The sequence below is a fragment of the Anastrepha obliqua genome, chromosome 3 (genome assembly GCF_027943255.1).
Source record: "Anastrepha obliqua isolate idAnaObli1 chromosome 3, idAnaObli1_1.0, whole genome shotgun sequence".
Classification (NCBI taxonomy): Eukaryota; Metazoa; Arthropoda; class Insecta; order Diptera; family Tephritidae; genus Anastrepha; species Anastrepha obliqua.
In genome coordinates, this window is record NC_072894.1 from 16,595,446 (window position 1) to 16,616,508 (window position 21,063).

At 34.4% G+C, this 21,063-nt stretch overlaps 4 protein-coding genes and 1 long non-coding RNA gene across 16 annotated transcripts in view; 4 read left to right on the forward strand and 1 right to left on the reverse strand.

The window, feature by feature from the left end:
- Window positions 1-2,143: 2,143 nt before the first annotated feature.
- Window positions 2,144-5,030, reverse strand: LOC129240981 (uncharacterized). 7 transcript variants are annotated; one of them, XR_008582115.1, is made up of 4 exons: window positions 4,759-5,030; window positions 4,182-4,380; window positions 3,606-4,117; window positions 2,144-2,257 (listed from the first exon to the last, which is right to left on the reverse strand). It is a non-coding gene; the product is annotated as an uncharacterized LOC129240981 (long non-coding RNA). The 7 variants fall into 7 exon arrangements; XR_008582117.1 differs by having other exon boundaries at window positions 4,182-4,360; window positions 4,759-5,029; XR_008582114.1 differs by having other exon boundaries at window positions 4,182-4,363; window positions 4,759-5,029.
- LOC129240980 (CCAAT/enhancer-binding protein gamma-like) lies at window positions 2,239-3,017 on the forward strand. The gene is made up of 2 exons (XM_054877078.1): window positions 2,239-2,355; window positions 2,421-3,017. The coding sequence occupies exons 1-2, from the start codon at window positions 2,239-2,241 to the stop codon at window positions 2,658-2,660; spliced, it is 357 nt and encodes a 118-aa protein (XP_054733053.1). The 3' UTR covers window positions 2,661-3,017.
- Window positions 5,031-6,905: 1,875 nt separating the features above from the next.
- On the forward strand, window positions 6,906-8,051 carry LOC129240979 (uncharacterized). Its single transcript, XM_054877077.1, has 3 exons — window positions 6,906-6,979; window positions 7,037-7,419; window positions 7,505-8,051. Exons 2-3 carry the CDS (start codon window positions 7,057-7,059, stop codon window positions 7,862-7,864), a joined length of 723 nt encoding a protein of 240 aa, XP_054733052.1. The 5' UTR covers window positions 6,906-6,979; window positions 7,037-7,056; the 3' UTR covers window positions 7,865-8,051.
- Window positions 8,052-10,834: 2,783 nt separating this feature from the next.
- Window positions 10,835-11,901, forward strand: LOC129240978 (iodotyrosine deiodinase). Its single transcript, XM_054877076.1, has 2 exons — window positions 10,835-11,024; window positions 11,095-11,901. The coding sequence occupies exons 1-2, from the start codon at window positions 10,835-10,837 to the stop codon at window positions 11,835-11,837; spliced, it is 933 nt and encodes a 310-aa protein (XP_054733051.1). The 3' UTR covers window positions 11,838-11,901.
- Window positions 11,902-14,357: 2,456 nt separating this feature from the next.
- Window positions 14,358-21,063, forward strand: part of LOC129240983 (chromosomal serine/threonine-protein kinase JIL-1) — a 73,506-nt gene continuing 66,800 nt past the window's right edge. Inside the window, exons 1-2 of one of the 6 annotated variants that reach the window (XM_054877080.1) lie at window positions 14,358-15,028; window positions 15,116-15,356. The gene's annotated coding sequence lies outside the window, so the exon portion shown is untranslated. Of the gene's footprint in view, window positions 15,029-15,099; window positions 15,357-21,063 lie in introns of those variants that run through there. The other 5 variants (XM_054877083.1, XM_054877081.1, XM_054877085.1 and 2 more) reach the window with 5 other exon arrangements.

The window sequence follows — 21,063 nt, forward strand, 5'->3', positions numbered from 1 at the left end:
AACTGTAGGTCCCTCCATTTGTGTAACAACATCAAGACGCACACCACAAATAGGAGGAGGAGCTCGGCCAAACACCCAAAAAGGGTGTACGCGCCAATTATATATATGTATATATACTCAAATATTTTGCAGATAAGACATTACTTTTTCATCCATTAACATTCTCTGATACTACAATAGTTATCTACCTATCATCCTTGGGTACTACTACTTTTACGGTAACCTACCACATTTTACAATTTCTAATATTTTCAGTAAGTAGTACCTGACTGAAAAGGGTATTTTTAATGTTTTTTTAAATTCTTTCTATAAACCTGTGCAACTTATAGTACAAAAATGTAATTTAATATTAATATACGCTTAATTAAATCCAGTCCCTTTTATTCCCAAATCATAAGAAATCATAAAATCGATAAGCGCAGCTACGGCATTATTATTTCCAACTATTATAGAATAGGATATTAGTAAATATTATTGGGCATATCTTGTGGAAGCTTTGAATAAATCCGTTTACATATCAAAATTTATACAAGTACATACATATGTATTTATGTTTATTACATGTTTTATAAAATAAGTGTCAGTGTTTTTTAGCTTACCCATGTAGCAATGAAATGTGAGTTTTTTCTTTTGCTTTAGTAACAATTTTTAAAGTACTGTACTTTTAATAAACTAAAAAAAGATATCATAAACTCAAACATTGCTCATTTTATTACTTATATGTAAATCTACCAGAATTCGTAAGACTTATCAATCACTAAAAATTTGTTTAAAGTTCCCACACTACCCTGTAATCTAGATAATTTAACTCGCTAAAATTTTATTTGGCAAATTTTAAATTTTACAAAACAAAATCGACACCGACGACAGTCGGTTCTAATTCCCACGACAGTCGGTTCTACGTTACGAAGCGACCCGGATTTACATCCGGCCAAGGACTGTCACTCCAGCAGCATTCCCCGTATGTATGTATGGGGAATGCTTATGCTGTTACAACAACAACGACATCGACGATAACCAATAACTGCTTAATGAACTCGGTGTGAAAACCTCGAATAAATTATTTGTGGAAGTGTTGATTTTTGTTCTGTTCTCATATGAAATATGCAACATATGCAGGGCGCAAGGCGAAGTGAATTGAATTGCGCAGGGCGTATGACAATATTTTCCAAGAATGGTATTGTATTAGATGCTTGGTGAATATTTTTATAATCTTACCGTATAATGAGACGAGATATTTTTCGAAAAAAACCCCCATAAATTTAAAAAGTTCAACAAAATTAAACCTTCACTGAAAAGCTGGTGCTAATAGCCATACGTTGTGACTATCCGCACTTAGCGGGCAGAAATAGCGACAAATTCTAAGATTTTGCTGTTGTACATAGTTAAAGTATTGCTTACTTGATTATTTTTAATTAAAAAAATGGTACAAATCATTTAAATTAATTGACAATCCCAAAATATATTCATTAGTAGTATTTTCTGCTTTATTTCCGTAAAATTAATGCTACGAAACTTTCAAACTATTTGCTAATTGTAAAAAATATAAAGATACTTGCGCTACTTTTCGAGGTGTGACATACAAATTTTATTATTCGGCTCTAGCTAACTAATTTCTTTTAACAATTCTTAAATGTGTGGTTTTGATGCTCTACAATTCAGTCTTTTTATAACAAAATGACTATCAAATAAGCTGCCATTTACTGAATTTCAGTTATAGCGAATATAGCAAAATTAGTTTAAAATGTTTTCTGTAATCATATAAAATTAATACAAAATTAATTTTAGCCAAAATCTGGCATAAGATTATCACAAATTCTTACAATGTTAATTTCCAAATTTAAATAAACATTTCAATCTACAAAACATTTTTAGTAAAATATTGACAAAACATAACTACATAAAAAAATTGTTTTTAATGTATTTTTCTTAAAGAAATCAAGTTATTCTAATGCATTATGCATAGCAAATAAATTCTTTAGAAACTTGTTTCATATGCCGACAGCCATGCAACCCTGTTTATGCAGATGCTTTTTTTTCTCATATTGTTGACGTTTTCTATCTTTTTGGTTCTGCCTCTCATTGACGTTTGCTTTGTATTTCACAATTGTTTTCTTCCGCTGCGTATTTTCCATTGTTGTTAATAAATTTGTAGCAAATTTTAACCATTGATGTCCAGTTCATGTTTATTTGTTGTTGAATCCAGTTTAAATTGAGAAAAGTATAACCAAAGAGAGAATGCCAGCAAGAAAGAAGACTGGTGGTGATAGCAATGGCGGTGGGAGTGGTAACACATCAGACGCGTCCAAATACGATGATGATGCATACCGACAAAAGAGACAGAGAAACAATAATGTGAATTTCAAATATGATTAATTTTTTAACTATAAATACCATACACTACATAAAAAATATTTTAGGCGGTGAAGAAAACAAGACAAAAATCTAAAGAAACTGCAACCGAGCGTAAACGTAATGTGGAGCGGCTTAAGCATGATAATATCAAGTTGGAAGCTTCCATTAAAGAAATGAAGGAACATGTGGAAACATTAAAAAATTTGTTGTTGAACAACGTGCAAAAAGGCGAGCAGGAAGCTGTGCTGCAACGGATACTAAATGAACCTTCGGACGATGAGGGCGACAATTTTGATGGCACATAAGTAAACGGAATTTCTTATTCTAAAATAATAGCAAGCTATGATTTGCTATTGCAAACAAATGTTAAAGTGCACCATTATATTTAACGGATAGGATTGAAATATGCAGAAGTAAAAAACAATGTGAATTAAGAATTAGTGTGATTTTAGAGTTAGGTGAAGCAATACACTAAAGAACCAAAATTAATGTTTTATATAGGTTTTCGTGTTAAACATATTACTGTTGGAATAAAAACAAAACTAGACATAAGGATTTAAACAAAAAATCCATTAGAAGTAAGAGAAGTGATACATTGTAATGTGAAATATTGTAAATACTAATAATAATAAAGTTCATCAAACAAGAAATTCAAAATTCGAGAGATGTGTGTTTCTTTTCATGAATTTGTTTTAAGTTGTAGCTATTCTACTTTTGATATGGCGCATTCATAAAGGTGGTAGCACTAGGCCAACAACAATGTTTTGTACATTTGATTATCACGGCAAAGTAGGAAACAAAGTAAAAAACAAATAATGAATTTAATAGATTCGTCTTGGGCTTTAATGTTATGCTTTTTGTATTTATTTGATATAAAAAAGGACTGTTTTGTTCGCTTTGTTTGGAAGTGGGGTAATAAAATGAATTCATACTAAATAGTTTGTACTTATTGAAAAAAAAATAAAAGTATTTTTAGTTACTTTTATTTAATATAATAAGCAAGGAGCTTTATTTTTTTATTTTAATTTATTTTTGTTTTGAGGTGTTATAAAATGAATTCAAAATAAATCGTTTCTACTTATTGAAAGAAAATAAAATAGAGTTTCAGCTACTTTTGCTTGCAACTAACTAGTTTTAGAGATGCATGTCAAAGGCAAAACCCTTTGATGTACCAGGTTTTATTTTTTTATGTTTTTTTTTTTTTGTTCACTATATATTTTATAATATACAAATATATTTTGTATGCTTACCATCAAAAATGTCTAGTTTTCCCAAATGTAGTGAAAATACTTCGTCCATATTTTTTCAGTACTGCTATTTCGGCAGCGAGATAACGTAGTGTATTTTTTGAGTAGTTATTGCCTCAAGCGTCTTATCGTGACGCGCTAACAATTAGCAATACAATCCTGATAAGGAAGGAGAAACAAACACATGCTCAGCACAGCGAGTTCATAATAATACTGAATTAGTAAACGCTATCAAACTATTTCTATTCGCTTAACATGCTTTGTTATTGCTTCTTTACATATCTACTTATATGTGATATTTATTATGACGTTTAGCTCAAAAGAGCGATGATTGCAGCCGCTGTACTGCTTCCAATTGATTTCTTGCAATTTCTATTTTGCGATTATATTCTATTCCCCCGAGTAGGTACCTCCACCTCCAATGTTTAAAATTGCATGTAATCAACGACGAATATGGAACAAGTCAAAGCCCGAGTGTCATAAATTGCTACCAATGTGCTCCAGTTAGGCTCACACTACGGAGATAATAAAATAAATTAATAATTTTTGTTTTTGTAATAATTGTATGTATTTATTTACGTAGGCGGATATAACTGTATAAATGTATGTGGTGATACGCATGTGACGTATGGGCTCATTGATTTGCACCAATAGTCAGTGTTAATTGTTTGTAATCACATTTGTTGTGCATTTTTAGCACGATGTTTTATTGCTGTTGAGAATTACACCAAGTGCTTCCGCTAATTGGAGAGTTTGTGCTACTAGAAATATATAGGCGCTAGATGTGTTAATATAATTACTATTTCTTGTTGCCGTGATGACTTTATATTTATATATACATACATATATATATACAAATTCTCTGCAATAGTTGAAATAGCAGGCCGATGACTATTATGAAATTTTCAAATTCAATAAAAACATCGAAAAAATGTATATTTACTTTTTGTGTATTAATTCGATTTTTATATGGTGAACAAGAAAATCCCAGTCTTAATGAGTCTAAAAGACCATCACTATATAAAAAATATAAACCATTTATAATGAACTTCCGGTCGAAGCGTTTTGCTTTACATCAAAGATATTTAGGAATAATTGCAAAGCAGCAACAAAATAAACAATGCACATCAACCAGCTACTGCATATTTTAACAAACCCGTGTATAATTCGTGGGACTCGGAAAATTTGGCTACCGACGCGACATTGAATTACACTAAAATAACTCTTGAATGATATATTTTGTTTTTTAAATAATATTTATTATTTAATCTTCCGTTCGAACCCTTGGCGAAGGGTAGAAATAAACTGTTTTCGTGTATTCTATTTGCACTGCACAGTAAAAACGAAAGAACATCGAAAAACGACAAAACCGTACACAATGGATAACTAACAACTTCCCCATGCCAAAACATATATGCATACACATGCATACATATAACAAAATTTAAACAAGTGTGCAAGCACATTAGTATTTGTTCCACAGTAGGCACAAACTGTAGCGCAGGCAACATCAATAACCACTACAACAATTTCGCTTCTTGTCCCCATGTGTACAATGACGTTCAGAAAATAAGAGGGGCTATAGTCCCCTATGCGTTGTTCTTTATTTGTAGCTTTTTCAAAAGCCTCTGTAGAATATGTGGATATCACATGAGGATGTTGTTTATTCATACTTTTTGTGATCTTAACGAAAATAATTAAATAAAATATAATTTAATAATGTAATTCACAATCGAACGTTGGATATTGTAGCAGGTTAAACTCCTACCTATCCAGAATTGACACCGACACACCAAACATATGTATGTCCAGCATGTCAAGGCACCCTGCACGAAACTAGCCACCTTTTCACATGCCGCATCAAACCTACTCATCTAACATCCCTCGCCCTCTGGACCCAATCTGTCGAAACAGCAAGTGTCCTGGGTCTACCGTTAGATGAGCTAGACGAAGACGACCAGTAATCTACACCACACTGACAGGGTTAAGTATGCTGCTACAACAACAACAACATGTCCTTTTTATTTTAACCGCATAATAGTTAATATTTAAATTATATAAAAATTACTATAATTTATAATTTGCTAATTAATAGCAAAAAACGTGAAAAAGCTAAGAAACATAAATTACTAAACCCAGATATACCTAATTTACATCATCTCTTAGAACACATTCTGTTAGTATAACGGTATTTATGCAAACCAGAAAAATTCTTGCACTAGTAAGATCGCCGGGATATCTATGTTAGGTATATCAAAACCTTTATATCTTTCCAAGATATTTTACAGATTTTCCATTTCTTTTCACTTCCATTTCCATTTTTATGTTCGTTTACATCCTAACTAACTTTTTATTGGCTTATTTTATACTTTTTTTTTGGCGAACAATAAACTCGCTTTAAAATGCCGCTTCTATCGTTTCAAGCCTGAGATATGCCCCGCGCAATAGTTTCCACTTTGCCTTACCATCTTTTCGTATATTTTGCATTCTCTGGTATTATTAATTCTGTGATTAAAGTGGAAATGCACGCATAATTGCTTGCTTATAAAATTCACAGCCATATTCATTTTTATTATTTTATGTTTGCACTGCTTTTGCTTTTCACGTTTTCAAATTGCAAAGAAATAACTGTAACCAAAATTTATAATGGAATTATACTAGGTTTGTAGTAGCAGTAGAGCAGTTGATGTGATGTTTTCTATTTATTTCGTCTCTAAATTATTCAATTTCCAAAATTTCAGTTTTTAAAATTTTACAATTTCGGTAACAGCTGATTGTCGCCGTGTTTACGTTAATCGCATCCAGAGCCCACTTCATGAGGGCACGATTTTTTGAAATACCTTGTTTGTTTAGTTCGATTTCACTAAACATACACCAAACATACTCCTTTGTTAGTAACGCATTGAACGTACGTCATATTGAATTTCTTGTTAAAGTACGTTCACATATGCATTACTTACCAATAAATCCACAAAATTAATGTACCCGTTCACATATGCAATAATTAGAATAAATCCACAAAATGAAAGAAAGTATGGATATTATCTAGAATTATTTTATAGTCTCAGATTTTTGGAGAGAAATTTTGTATAGGAAATCTCGCTTTTTAATTACGGATTGGGAGTTAAGCACGAAAAAGTAGATCATCTACTCATATGTGAACGTATTATAAGGCCCAATATGTGATTCAATACTGTCATGTACATACACACATACTCGTATATAGCGTAAATGACTCGTGAGTATGCATACGTATGCGTTTAACATAAAGTAGTACGCGAGTAGTATTTGACGAATTACCTATTTATGAGTAGGAAATTGTAGCCAAATAAAATAATACTGAGTGTATACATATATTAATAAAAAGCCGGTAATAAGTAAGTGATTTCAACCCAACTGGTAGAAATTTTGCATTTATTATGTATTGCTTTCAGAGAAACACATACATATACTCATGGATAATCAAGATCACATTTTGCGAAAAATTAATGATGGTGTTTATGAATTATCAAAGAAACGAAAGGGTAAAAGCGGAGTTTGGAACATTTTCGCAGAGATTAGGAAAGACGATGGATCTATTTTACAAGGTTATTTATGCTGTCGTAAGTGTGTACGCTTATACAAATTCGATGGCAAACGAACTTCCAACCTCAACCGCCATAAGTGCTATTCATCGGTTTCGAAGGAAGCGTACAATAGAAATAACCATCTTACATTGCTTGAAAACTCTTCTAATGATTATGATTTTGCCAACGATGTTAAAGCCTGTGACCCAATCGCTTCGACTTACATCCATAATGAGCCGCAACATTGCGAAGTAAATATTCTGCAAATTCTTTTTTGATTTTATTTTAAAATATTCTAACATTTTGATATATACATATGCCAATTTCTTGTAATAGACTCAAAGCGAAATGTCCTGCCGTAGTAGTATCAACACCAACATGAAATTGTCTGACAATCTTACGAATGCACCCGGGGCACCACACAGGAATGCGAAGCAAGTGGAGAGTTTATGCGAAATGATAAAAAGTGATTTGCAAGATGTTCCGGAAGTGTTGTTTTTTGACGCCAAATGGAAGATAATGGATATTTTACGAGAAGTACACAGATCGCAATTGAATAATAAACTTCAGTCAAGTGCAAGCACATGGGCTCTTGGGAATGGAGAAAGTGGGAGTGGAAGTCTCAGCAGTAGTATGACAGATCAAGGCATCGTTGTTAGCCCTAGTCCTACTCCTACAGCGCCGAATAAGTACTAATATACAGTGTTTTCAGCAAGAACACAGATAAACTATAAAAAAGTGGTCATAGTGAAACAAGAAATTGAGTAAATATTTTATCCGGGTCCAACTATTATTTCTAACTTTGCATACTACAGAAAACTCACCAAAAGTTTGTGAGAATGTTGCTAGAGCGATGATTCTTGATAGTTTATAAATCCAGCTTATAGAGTATAACCAGCTTCTTAGAACATTGCATTGCGATATTACAATAAGATTGCACATAATTTAAAATAAATAGAATTTAAGGCATTAATGTACATATAATTAGTTAAAAATGATTTATACTATTCTTCTTGTGTAATATAAATTCTTTTATAAATGTCTTTAAATCTATATATATAATTTACCATTCGTCTATGTAATTTGAATAGAATCAAAGATATAAACACATGATTAAAAAAATGCATAATGCCTTCGGCATATTTATTGACTAATCTTCATTATTTCATCAAGGAGCGATTACATTCCGTTAGCAAAAATTTTTGTGCAATTTTAATGTTGAATAAAAGTTACTTTTTTGCAAGTATATTTCTATTCCAATTCAATTGTTAAGCAGGTACTAGTTGTAGGTATATTTAGGAGGTACAATTTCCAACATCATGAGCCAAGCGCTGATCCTAACTGGATCAGATTGGTGCCGTGCTGAAGGATTATCTATTTATCCTAGCAAGGCAATCATTGTTCTTTTTACAAACAAATAAAAGTTGGGCATTGGTACAATAATTATAGAAGGAACTACCATAAGCTACTCCTACGAAATAAAATGTATAGGTGTTATCCTAGATAAACGTCTAAATTGGAACTCTTACCTCGTAACGGTGATAGAAAAAACTACTAGAGCCATGTGGGCCTATTCGCTAAAATGACGACGTGCAAAAATTAGGAATTGTAATAGTTATTCCTAATATTTATCGAACGCAACTAATGGCAACGTTAAGTTTTCTGTCAGTAAATCTATGAAAATCTGATGCTCATCACTGGGTAAACAAACGCAATACTAAAGTTTTCGAAGTTGCGGAGTTGAAATGAATGAGGAGCACTAAGTTTTTAGAAAGCATAGACCGAAGTAAAATAAAATACTTGTTGCAGTCTATAGGCATACCTACAAAGGTTATTGAACTTGTTATTATGACCCTTACAAATACGGCATCAAAAGTTATAGTGCAAGGAGAATGTACGGAACCGTTCTCTATTGCCTCAGGAGTTAAACAAAGAGAAGCTCTCTCAACACTGATATTTAAGTAACTCAACGACTTAAATGGCTGGGACATGTGGCTAGAATGCCAAGGGAGCGATCAACGAGAAAGGCGCTAGATCTTCGCCCAATTGGGGAAAGAAAAAAGGGACGCCCGAGGAAAAGGTGGCTAGAAGATGTGGAAACTGATCTTAGGAAAATGCGCGTGCAATGTTGAAGGGAAGTGGCTGTAAATCGAGATCGATGGCAAGAAGCTGTGAAGGAGGCAATGGTTCACCAAGGGCTGTGACGCTAAGAAGAAGTTTTTATTTAATAAATACTACTTTGAAGTAGTACTACAGAAAGCTGGCATAGACCTACACAGTTTATTTTTTGACCATAAATTCCAGCGTCTTTGCCTTCGGGTGTTTTCGAGTAATCTGCTTACCAGAGCTTTAATGCCCGAGTTCAATCTGAACCTTATCTCAAAAACTATGACAGTAGTGATATCATCTCTGGCGAGTTGGACAAGCTGGAGTTGAAAGCTCAACGTTCCATGTATTTAGTTCGCATAACTTTTCCTTTGCTAAAACCTTCCCTAGTCATGTTAAATAGAGTACACCTAGTTGACTATATAAACCAGTGGTAGCTGGCAAACCACCAACGCGGCTGTAGGGCAGGTGCGCATCGCCTATGTGATGCACAAGCATACTAGACGCTGAAGCTTACACAGGGCTGCCCTTTATGTCAAAAGGGCGATTCTTGATACCTTCGCAAGTGTTTCATATACTACTACTATTACGATCTCAAGATTTTCGGGCTATAATCACAGGATTTTCTTGCTAATCATTTGCACACCATAGGGGACCCCAAGTTGCTTTAGAGAAGATTACATCCCCGTCCAGGATAAGGTCAAGATATTTAATTTCACTGACTATTTCAATAGCGGCCCCATCCACGCTGATTTCCCTCTTTCCTTGCAAAGATCTTCTGGTAAAGGAAATGGCATCTGGCTACAGCTTATTTATGTTATAAATCACAAAATTTGATATGGAAAAACTAAATGATATAAATGATTTAAATACGAAAGAAATAAGTAAATGTACTTTGGGCTCTACAGAATCCGTCAAGAGAGCACCGTGACGTTTCCACGACAGTCGGTTCTACGTAACCGGAACGACCCGGATTTATATCCGGCCAAGGACGGTCTGTCACTTCAGCAGCATTCCCCGTGCATGTATGGGGAATGTTTATACTGCTACAACAACAACGACAACGGAACACACTATGTCCAGACAAAAGATTATAGTTTTTGATGAACGCAACTAATATACCTACATACATATACTGTTAAGCGAACAAACCTAATGTAATTTGTTGCTGATAATGAAATTAATATACATACATATATTTTGCTTCGCGCTTACTAACACTTGCCTAGGTTTCTGTTATCAAATTAAACACACGAATTTACTTGAACAAACGTACTTATTTGCTACTGAAATGCACTGATCCACATGAAGCTAAAAACATACATATGTAAGCAGATTAGTATGTAAACAATTGTATACTTGTACAAAAAACATAAATGGATTAAGGCCGTTCATGGTTTCTAATTATTATGCATGGTAAGAAGGCATGAGTTATTCAGTCAGACGGTGTTTTGTTAAATAACTGCCAATGAAGTTAGTTATAATTTCATCTGTATATGTTTTTGCATACAATTAATATTCAGAAAACAAAATTTTGAAGCCAGTGAAAGGAGTGGAAAAATGGATATCACTTCACTATATAAAAATTCCTTGTTGGTGAAAAACTGGCAAGGCGCGTTGATTGCTCTGTTGATAATAATAATTGGAAATATTACCATTCGTTTGGCCAAAAGAAGGGCTCTAAATAAGAAAGCAGTTAATTATGATAAAAATAAGAAAACTTGGTTAGACAACAAAGAGTATATTAGTGGTAAATAGGGTGGAACATTTTTTTCCAAATTTATATTGCAGTAATTTAATATATTTTTCACCTTACGCAGCTGACTTCACCAGCAGTGATACATTCGAAAATAATGAAGAGGCACATGACGACACCTCCTACAACTCCTATGTTCCAGCATTGAAAGTTGATAATCATGTTCCATTTTGTGGCGCAACTGTTACGCTTCCTAGTGGTGTCAAGCAGTTCTATGCCGTAGCAAATGATCGTCGCAGCGTACGCTCTTACCGTACCACACCTATTCCACCGCTAGATGTTATTGCGGATTGCATACGTGCAGCTGGTACAGCTCCTAGTGGTGCACACACCGAACCATGGACATTCTGTGTCGTCAGAGATGCTGACTTGAAACAACGTATTCGCGATGTCATCGAAGCAGAAGAAGAGCTGAATTATGCTCAACGTATGCACCGTCAATGGACAGCCGATTTGCGTCCGCTACGCACAAATCATGTTAAATCGTATCTCACTGATGCACCATATTTAATTCTAGTGTTCAAACAAGTGTATGGCCATTTGCCAGATGGCGGTCGCAAGCAACATTACTACAATGAGATATCCGTAGCAATTGCCAGCGGAATTCTATTGTGTGCTTTGCAGTCTGCTGGTCTGAATTCTTTGGTAACTACACCTTTGAATTGCGGACACGCATTACGAATTCTTCTTGAGAGGCCCGAAAATGAAAAATTGCTTTTATTATTGCCTGTCGGTTATGCTGCTGAAGATTGTGTTGTACCCGATTTGAAGCGTAAAAAATTGGAGGAAATCATGATTTTATATTGAACTTTTTGAAAAAAGAGAAAATTAAAATTTAAGTTAAACAAGTCATAAAATACTTACTTATGTTATGCCATATGTAGTTTATGCTATTAGTACCTATTACTTCTGGTCGATGAGTGGTTTCTTTTCAAATCAAACTCATCTTCAAAGTTCAATTACCATCTGGTCAGAAAGATAGTTTCAGACGAGCTTAATATTTGAGAAGAAGCAATAAAATGCTATTATTTTTTCTATTTCGCTATTGTATTAGGAAAGTTATAAAGTGAAAAATAAGAGCGTCCCATGTCAGCCAGTTCTACGTTACCGGACTGACTCCGGTTTTTCTCGACCAAGGGCTTTCGCCCCAGTAAACTAGCCCTCTCTAGTAAACAGTATTCCATATAATATTATAACGCTAGTCCATGGACTCGGTTAATGGTTCAATTTATGATCCGTTCCGTTCGTTTTCATTTTCGTTGTACGTTTGTCATCAAGTCCTTCTGCAACTGGTAACTCGTATGTGTGCACAAACACGAAGTCAATAATTAGCGTGTTTTCTTGGGTTATTCAACTCAGTATCTCAATCAATTTATACGAGAATTGCCCTTTTGGTAATAATAATAAATATTATTAAATTATATATGGATGCCTTCTTGCTGTTGTTGTTGTTGTAGCAGCATAAACATTCCCCATATTTACATCCGGGGAATGCTGCTGGAGTGACAGTCCTTCGCCGGATATAAATCCGGGTCGTTTCGGTAACGTAGAACCGACTGGGCCTTCTTCACCACATTTGCTGTGGCTGTGTGGAACATGTCTGCATGGAAGATGAAATATTAATAGTTGATGAAAGACCTGTAAATAATACACATTTTGAAGAAAACGATATTTCAACTGAAAACTGGGGTAATATAGTTTTTAAAAATCTAATCAACTCAAATGTTTTATCAATTAATACGCCTTGCATATGTATATGTGATTATATTTATTATTACTACCAAAACAGAAATTGTATGCCAGTACCTCTATTCGTTTTCCCATCCTTCGGTCCGTTCCCACGGAAATTGTTCGGGATATTGAGCTGGATAGCCAAAGAAAACACGCTAATTTTCGTCTAATGACAAACAGTTAACAGATATTGCCATGAATTTTTCACACGTCATAAAAAAAGAGCTTGTAATTTCTACATAGTTATCGAAATTTCGTCTCATAAATCGCAGATACTTCTACTGCTTATGAACGTTTATATGTACATTTATTTTCTGCTGTTTGTTTACTTCAGTGTTGATTACTTCTGTGATGCCACTCATCCAAGTCTTTGATAAGCTTATGATGCGTTCTCATATAAGTAGATGATCTACTTTTTAGTCCTTAACTCCCAATCCGTATTTAAAAAGCTAGATTTCCCATACAAAATTTATCTCCCAAAATCTGAGATTATAAAATAATCCTAGATAATAACCATACTTTTGGATATACAACCCTGTGTTTTCTGTGTAATAGATCATTAATTTTCTATTTATTTTATTTTAGATCTATTTTCTATGTAGAAAAAATTTTCACAACAGTACTGACAGCTGATTGTCAATTTTGCAGGTAATCTCCCATATGTGAACGGGTAGGTTAATTTTGTGGTTCAATTGGTAAATAATGCATATGTGAACGTACTTTTACTTTGCCAACTATAATTTTACGGAATTTAATAGATCGCAGTATTATTTAAAAATAATAAATTTAATAAAATAAATAACCGAAATATTAAATTAAATCGATATTAAATTTCTTATATCTCAAACATATATTTAATAGGAACTAAAACTTTTTTACCAGCTGCAATAGGTAACATCTATTGAAAGAAGAACTCACGGAAACATTTAAATTTCTCAGATTTCTATGCAGCGCGCTATAGCTATAAAATAATTCTGAGGTGTAAATTTTTTAATTTATATGCAATTCTGGTAAGATAGAACTGGCCAGCTGAATAGGATTTACGTGAAAATGGTTTTACGTTCTTGACTAAATTCTCTAAAATACAACGCCAAACTAGGACAAATATGAAAAATATTACCGTATCACAAATTGTGAGGCATGAAATAAGTGACAATAGAAAAATAAAAATAAATTCGCCTCCAAGAGGTAGATTTTGACTGAAATAGTGATAAAGGCAGTAGTAATTCGGTGTATGATGAAATAAAAAAAAATAAAAAATATAATAATTTCATGTAAATACTAAAATACTCAGAATCATGGGAGTAGTCGATTTATTTATCTATCATCAGCGGTTACAATAGTTGCTTGCCGACAACACTTAAACTAACTAATAATACTTTAAGAGACTACCGAGAAAATGATACGCTATTAAATGAAAAGTAAATTGTTCACACTGAAATGTATCAGTATGTTTAACACATACTGTAACATTTGTAGAACCGTTGTCAATATCAGCTGACTTCGCTTCGCAACGGAAACAAAGCATACTTGCGGTTGACAGCAAATATGTACAAAGCGAATGCATAATGACATTGCATCGGCTGACACACGAAGCGCTGCGAACAAATGTGTGAAGTGAAAATGGCATTTTAAAAATAACTACGCAGTGTATCGAAGTGGATGTCACTACATTTAACGCGTACGTCGTCGTTGTGTGAATCTTGTAAAAACCATGGAAATTTGTTAAATAAGACAAATGGAAGTTGTTTAGCTTAAACAGGTTAGTTCGGAAAGCGTGAGCATTACCTCTATGGAAATCTTTGCCGAACAAAGGTCGAAACGCGATGTCGGTGAAATCGTACTTGATGCAAAGATAATATTGAGTGTAAAGTAAAATAGGCTTGTGTTAAATTCAAGTTTGAAAATTCCACTGAGGGCTGATAATAAGAGAGAAAAAGACTTGAAATTTGAAAAAGAAAGGTTCTGGGGCTAATAAGTGATTGAAATTAAGTGCAGTGCTGAAGTGAAAATTTACCAAAAAAAAATTTTTTAAGTGAAATTTCTCACTTTTTCATTTTTCTTTGCCCATCCTTTGGTATTTTCTTCCACATTTGCGCTGTCATCACCATTTTGACAACCATTCCACGCTCTTCAATTAATTGCATATGTGTTGGAATGGCGTGGTGTTTATTTCTTTTGGAGTGTATGCGTGTGTGCTAAAGTGGTGAGTTCGCATGTAAACGGCTGCCATCTGACGAATGCTACGAAGCATAAAATAGGCGCGTGTAAGTTTATGCGATGAAAGTTTATCAAACATATAATTTGTTAAAAGCTATTATTGTATAAATTTTAAAAGCAATATAAATTTATAGGATTTCCATGTGTTGTGTCTAGATACTTCGAAATACAAAGGAAATATTTAATACGTCCACAAAATTAACAAATACTCGTGCAGTTATATGTAAGATCAATATTTCAAGAAATGACTAATTGAAAATATAAAAAATCGCCCCAAAAGTGGTTATTACTTTTCTACGACAAAAAAGTGCGGTATATTCATTTAGTGCCTGGATTAATAAAATCAAAAGTGGTCAAGTGCTAATGCAATTAAAGGTGAGTTTAATAACAGCAGCTGGAGTATATGAAAGCTATACTGTGGGTGGAGTTGAAGCAGTTGCGCTTATATGCATATGTAAATACTATTGGATGGATTTGTAAGAATGTGTTTGAATGCTGAATGACTGTTACACCAGACAAGTAGATAAGCGAATTTGTAATACTAAGAAAGTGACACGTATTGCCCTATTATAATGCATTTTTATTTAAATACTAATATTTTGTGCCTTAAAACTGTCCGTATATGTATATGCATGTGCACTTTTGTGTATATGTGGGTGAATCGAACTGTTTGGACGAACACTTTTGCCAAATCGTATAGTATTTTTTATTTCTATAAATAATTCTGAGAGAAAAAGTAGAATAAACTATGGCTTTGAAATGAGCCAATAGGTTTTGGGAGGTATGAGTGGTACAGTTGGAAAGCTGAAGTCTTGCCCTGTCAAACTCACTTTTAGCAGTCGGAAGCTTATAGTTTTCCAGTTATTTTATTTATTTATTTATTTAATTATACAAACGCCAAACGGCAATATACTACATAGATTTAATTTATTCAAAAAAGGGAATAATTTATAATAATATAATAATATAGAGGGGGTATTTATTAGTTTGAGATAACAGTAAGACAAATATGTTAATAAATTGAGCAAACAAATTATGTTAGGTGCCGTTTAACAGCTGCAACAAATGCACCAATGGATCCGCCATAGAATTCCACGTCATTATTGAGTGTATTGACTAGATTCGCAATACGATTATGTGGGCCACCAATTACGTAATTTTTGCTTGACTTGACAGTTTTTAATAGGCGACGACGCCTCAGATGTAGGTTAGCCGGCGCAAATTCAAAGCAGGCTGCTGCGTCTGGAGCATCTATCAGGCCATTGAGTACTTTGTAAAAGAAAACTAAGTCTGTCACCTGTCGACGTCTTTGCAGTTCCTCGATTCCGTAATGAATGTAGATGTCATCAGTTGAGGTGCAGCCTTGAGGCTTATACCGGTGTGCTAAAGTCCTGCAGAACTTCCTTTGGACTGACTCGATGCGTTTGATCTGGTAATCTGTATATGGAGACCATATGACAGATCCGTATTCCAGGATCGGTCGTACGAGAGTGTTGAAGAGAGATATCAGCGTGTGCGGATTGGTGAAATCTTTGCTGGTCCTTGTTATGAAACCCAGAACTTTATTGGCTTGAAGCGTGATCTTATCTATGTGTTTACTAAAAGATAGCTTGCTATCCACAATGATGCCTAGGTCCTTGATATCCTCGGTTTCATGGATGTCATCATCATTTAACGTATACTTTGCGGCTTCACGGGTGTGTGACCTTGAATACGAGACCACAGCACACTTTTTGATATTTAAATCAAGCTTGTTCTTGGTACACCAATCAGCCAATGTGTTGATATCTTGCTGTAGTAGATTCATGTCCTCGTAACGATTGATTCTTCTGTAGATTTTTAGATCATCAGCGTACAACAGGTAGTCTGAGTGAAGATTGTTTCCAATGTCATTAATAAAAATGTTGAAAAGTATGGGACCCAGGTGTGATCCTTGCGGAACACCTGATTTGACATCGTATTTCGTCGAAAGGTGCCCATCTATTCTGACTTGGAGCTTCCTGTCAATCAGATACGATTGAATCCAACTTAGTGCCCTGCCTTGGATGCCATAACTACTTAGTTTCATTACCAATATCTCGTGGTTGACTCTGTCAAAGGCTTTGCTAAAGTCCGTGTAAATGGAATGTACTTTGGCGTTATCGTTCAAGGCATCGATTAAATAGTTGGTGTAAGTAAAGAGGTTGGACGCAGTGGATCTTCCGCCCACAAATCCATGTTGTCTATTCGAGATGATATCAGTAAAGTGCCACGTAAGTTGAGGCACAATGAGTTTTTCAAACAGTTTAGCTAGCGCTGATTGTATGCAGATTGGTCTGTAGTTGGCAGCATCAGATCTGGGACCGTCCTTATGAATGGGGCTGACAAACGAGAGCTTCCAGACAGATGGGAAGGTACCTGATTCCAGCGAGGTGCTAAAAATATCCGTTAGTGGCTCACAGAGACCGATTGCGCAGTTTGCAAGGAATATGTTCGGCAGGCCATCTGGGTCAGCGCCTTTTCTTGGGTTTAAATTTGTTAGAAGCTTAAAAACTAGATCTTGGCTAACTTCAAATTCACTCAAGGCATTAAACATAGCGTTAGGGTTGCAGACAGGCGCAGTGTTATCACGTTGCATATTTGAAGAATAGACACTTTCGAAAAAAGACGCAAATAGGTCGCAGGTCTCAACACCAGTGTTGGCCGACTTATTATTCCAATATATTGAGGAGGGTATATCGCAATTGTTCCTTTTTTTATTCTTGACGAATTTCCAAAACTCATGCGGGTCAGACAACACCTTCAGTTCCATGTTGGAGACGTAATTTTTGTAGCACAAGTTACTCAAATTCTTGCATACACGACGAAGATTACTGAATTTAAAGTAGTTTTCTCTGGTGGGCCTTTTTTTATACGTTGAATGAGCTGATTTTTTTTGTATTATTTTGAATTTTAAGTCGTTAGAGAACCAACAAGGGAAGTCACTAGTTTTTCTGCTGTATACTGGAACGTAGTGAGATATACCTAATTCCACAATGTTGTAGAGGATGCTGATCTTCTCATCGACGTTGTTAGTTGAATATAGATTAGACCAGTCAGTGTTGGTGAAGAAGGCGTTCAGGTTGATGTAATCGGCATTCTTGAAGGCCCTGTAGGTTGATTTGGCGGATTTTAGGTTAGGCTGTAATTCGACCTCAATTTGTAGTGAAAATTATTAAATTTTTTAACTAAACAATGCAATTATCCTATGAAGATGAGCACTTACATATCTCGATTGCCTTAGTTTCACCGCGATAATCGGTGTCTGATATATTCCTGTTTTCCTCAAACAACTCATTAATAGGTACCAGTAAGGGTTGGACACGAATTTCGCATTTTTAAGAGTGAAGAGGAAATTCCTTGAAGAAAGTCCATACCAAAATATTGCCACCGCTGTGTTTTATAGATAGGGGTCAAATATACTTTTTCCATCAGGTCCGAAAGGCGATCTTCTATTCATCACTCCATAAAATTTTTTTTTTCAAAAACTCGTCGGTTTTCGTCAGAGCTCTTCGCCATTATTTAGAACCAACTTTAAAAAATCTAAACCTTCGGTGGATAAATTTAAAACCTTCAGTGGATAATTTGGATTTTTTATGCTTTAATCCACATAAGCGCACTAACGGAAAGCCCGGAATTAAATATTATTGGACATATGAAAGTTTGGCAGGCAAAATTAGTAAGAATTGAGCGATTAAGTAAAATGTTTACACTAAAGAAAGTTATTCTTGTATTGTATGTAGATTTTTTTCAACGCTGTTTTTTTCGTTTTCCCCATACATTTTTTATTTTGTGTTAAAGAATAATTTTTCCCCTTTTTTTGTGATTAGAAAAAGGTTTCGACACATTTTGCAATCAACTTTTTGATTTTTCAAACTAACGGAAATAGCGAGTGTATGCAAACTTTTGTCCATGTCTGTAAATATGAGGTTTTGTTTTAAATAGCTAAGATATACAGTGGCTCAAACGCTTAATTGTACGCACACATTGACGTTCAACTTCAAAACAGATTTAAAAAAATTACAGCCGTTTAAAAATACTTAAGAACGATACCCATTTCTTTAAATTTAAAATGCATTCAATCTGTAACAGTATTTTTATCTAGAAAAACAAAAGTTAGTACAATTCGAAAATTCTTTGAGAAAAATACTTGAGAACGAAAAATACTTGAAAACCCTCTTTTCTTTACTGCTGCTGCACAGCGCCTTTACATTGACATTATTAAACCTCTGCAACGTTAAACAGGAATGGTTTCCCATGCTGCTTTGACATTTTCAAATAATGATTCAAATTTGTGCTATTCTGCGTACTGAATGAATTTTTTACGTTTTTCCAAAGATGCTCTATTGAATTTATTTCGGGATGCAATGATGCCCAACCCAGAGCAGTTATCGGGGTTGCGCCAGTCAAAGTAATATAAATATACTTCAACGACTCCAGAATAAAATCCTTCGAGATATTCTCAACGCACCTTGGTTCGTTCGCAATAAGGATATTCACCGTGACCTCAATATCCCTACGGTCGCTGAAGAAATTAAAAAACAAGCAGAAGCCCACTCCCATAGGCTTCAAAGGCACGTGAACGAGGAAGCTAGCAATCTGCTCAACACCTCAGGCCTAACTCGACGACTGCATCGAATTAAACCACATGATCTGGCATGATGGCTGTTAATTTAAGGAAGGGACTATGAAAATCTCTTCACAAAATTTTATTTATGTTACCAAAATTGTACTGCTCGTTAGTTTATCTGTAACTAGTTGCAGTGCCAACAAACATTGTTATGTATTTTATATTGTATCTATGTTTGTAATAAAAAAAAAAAAAAAAAAAGTTATCGAATTGTCTTCGAAAAACTTTTTTACAACATCAGAAGTTTGCTTCGGTCGAATCATAGTCATGTTGAAATGTCCGAGTCACCGATAAATTCTCTTCCGCATAAGGTAGCTTTACATTTGAAGCATCCATATTCCAGGATCCCTATATATAAGATTTCAAGCGCGCGGTCAATATGCTTATAAGATTTTATAAAAAACGCTTCATTTTTAAGTCCAGCCGCCTATGCCAAGAGAAGAAACTTAATGATCGCCAAGAACGCATGATTTTCCGCAGTAAAGCTGAAATAAAATGTTTAGGGCAAATACTAATATAGTAAAATGGTTTGTGATGAAACAGTTCGCTGTGTGATGAAAAAACGTAACTTCCAAGGACGAATAGCGCGAAATAGGCCCGTTATTAGTTTGAAGAACGAGAGCGCTCGCATGAAATTCGCCACTGAATACATAATCAAGGATATAGACTTCTGGAAAACGGCAAAATATTACTAAATCGTAGTGATTTAGTATTTTGTATTGAAACTATTGTTTTAATGAATGGGTTATTGTTTATTGAATGAAAGTGTTTTGCCTGAAAAAGAAAGTCCATTACTGAATTTGAGTCGAAGAGTACAATAGTTCTTGTGAAGAATGAAGATGGTTTTGTGTTGGTGTCGCCAAACGCAGATGGCGGAAATATTCATTTTATTGAAGGCAACATGGGTAGATTTCAATATCTGAGCATCCTTAAAGCTAACATACCTCGAGCGTTGCCAAGATGAGGCTCATCTAAAAAATGACCTCAACTATTCGTTTGTTGGTTGGGAAATTGTCCAGAAAACCAAAAAAATATTAAGTTTTCCGGAAGACAAACAAACTGGAAAAGCTCTTAAAATTGGTAGAATCCGTACGTACTGATGAGGGAGTTTTGTATAATATTATATTTCAAGAACATACAATGTTGTATGATTATTCTTTTGGACATGAATTCTTCTGGTTTTTTTTATCTTTATTTCTCCGTGCTAAAGTGTTGAATTTAAGGTGGTCTAGAGCACGAAAATTTCACCTATTTTCACGGTTTTTTTTTTTTGCTATTAATAATTAAAAAACGATATTTCAACTTTTCGTGTTTATTACTAAATCTAATAAGCATACAAAAATTTTTTATTTTATTTTAAAAACAATATTTATTATTATAAAAATGCCGGTGAAGATGACCATCTCGAAAATCGGACGCGGACGGCGTAGGTGA

What these genes read in the sequence shown, in the direction of transcription:
- LOC129240980 (XM_054877078.1), top strand. Translation starts at nt 2,239, where the DNA reads ATGCCAGCAAGAAAGAAGACTGGTGGTGATAGCAATGGCGGTGGGAGT. An exon ending in AGAGACAGAGAAACAATAAT is followed by an intron (nt 2,356 to 2,420) that starts GTGAATTTCAAA and finishes AAAATATTTTAG; the next exon opens with GCGGTGAAGAAAACAAGACA.
- LOC129240979 (XM_054877077.1), top strand. Translation starts at nt 7,057, where the DNA reads ATGGATAATCAAGATCACATTTTGCGAAAAATTAATGATGGTGTTTAT. An exon ending in ATGAGCCGCAACATTGCGAA is followed by an intron (nt 7,420 to 7,504) that starts GTAAATATTCTG and finishes TTCTTGTAATAG; the next exon opens with ACTCAAAGCGAAATGTCCTG.
- LOC129240978 (XM_054877076.1), top strand. Translation starts at nt 10,835, where the DNA reads ATGGATATCACTTCACTATATAAAAATTCCTTGTTGGTGAAAAACTGG. An exon ending in CAACAAAGAGTATATTAGTG is followed by an intron (nt 11,025 to 11,094) that starts GTAAATAGGGTG and finishes CACCTTACGCAG; the next exon opens with CTGACTTCACCAGCAGTGAT.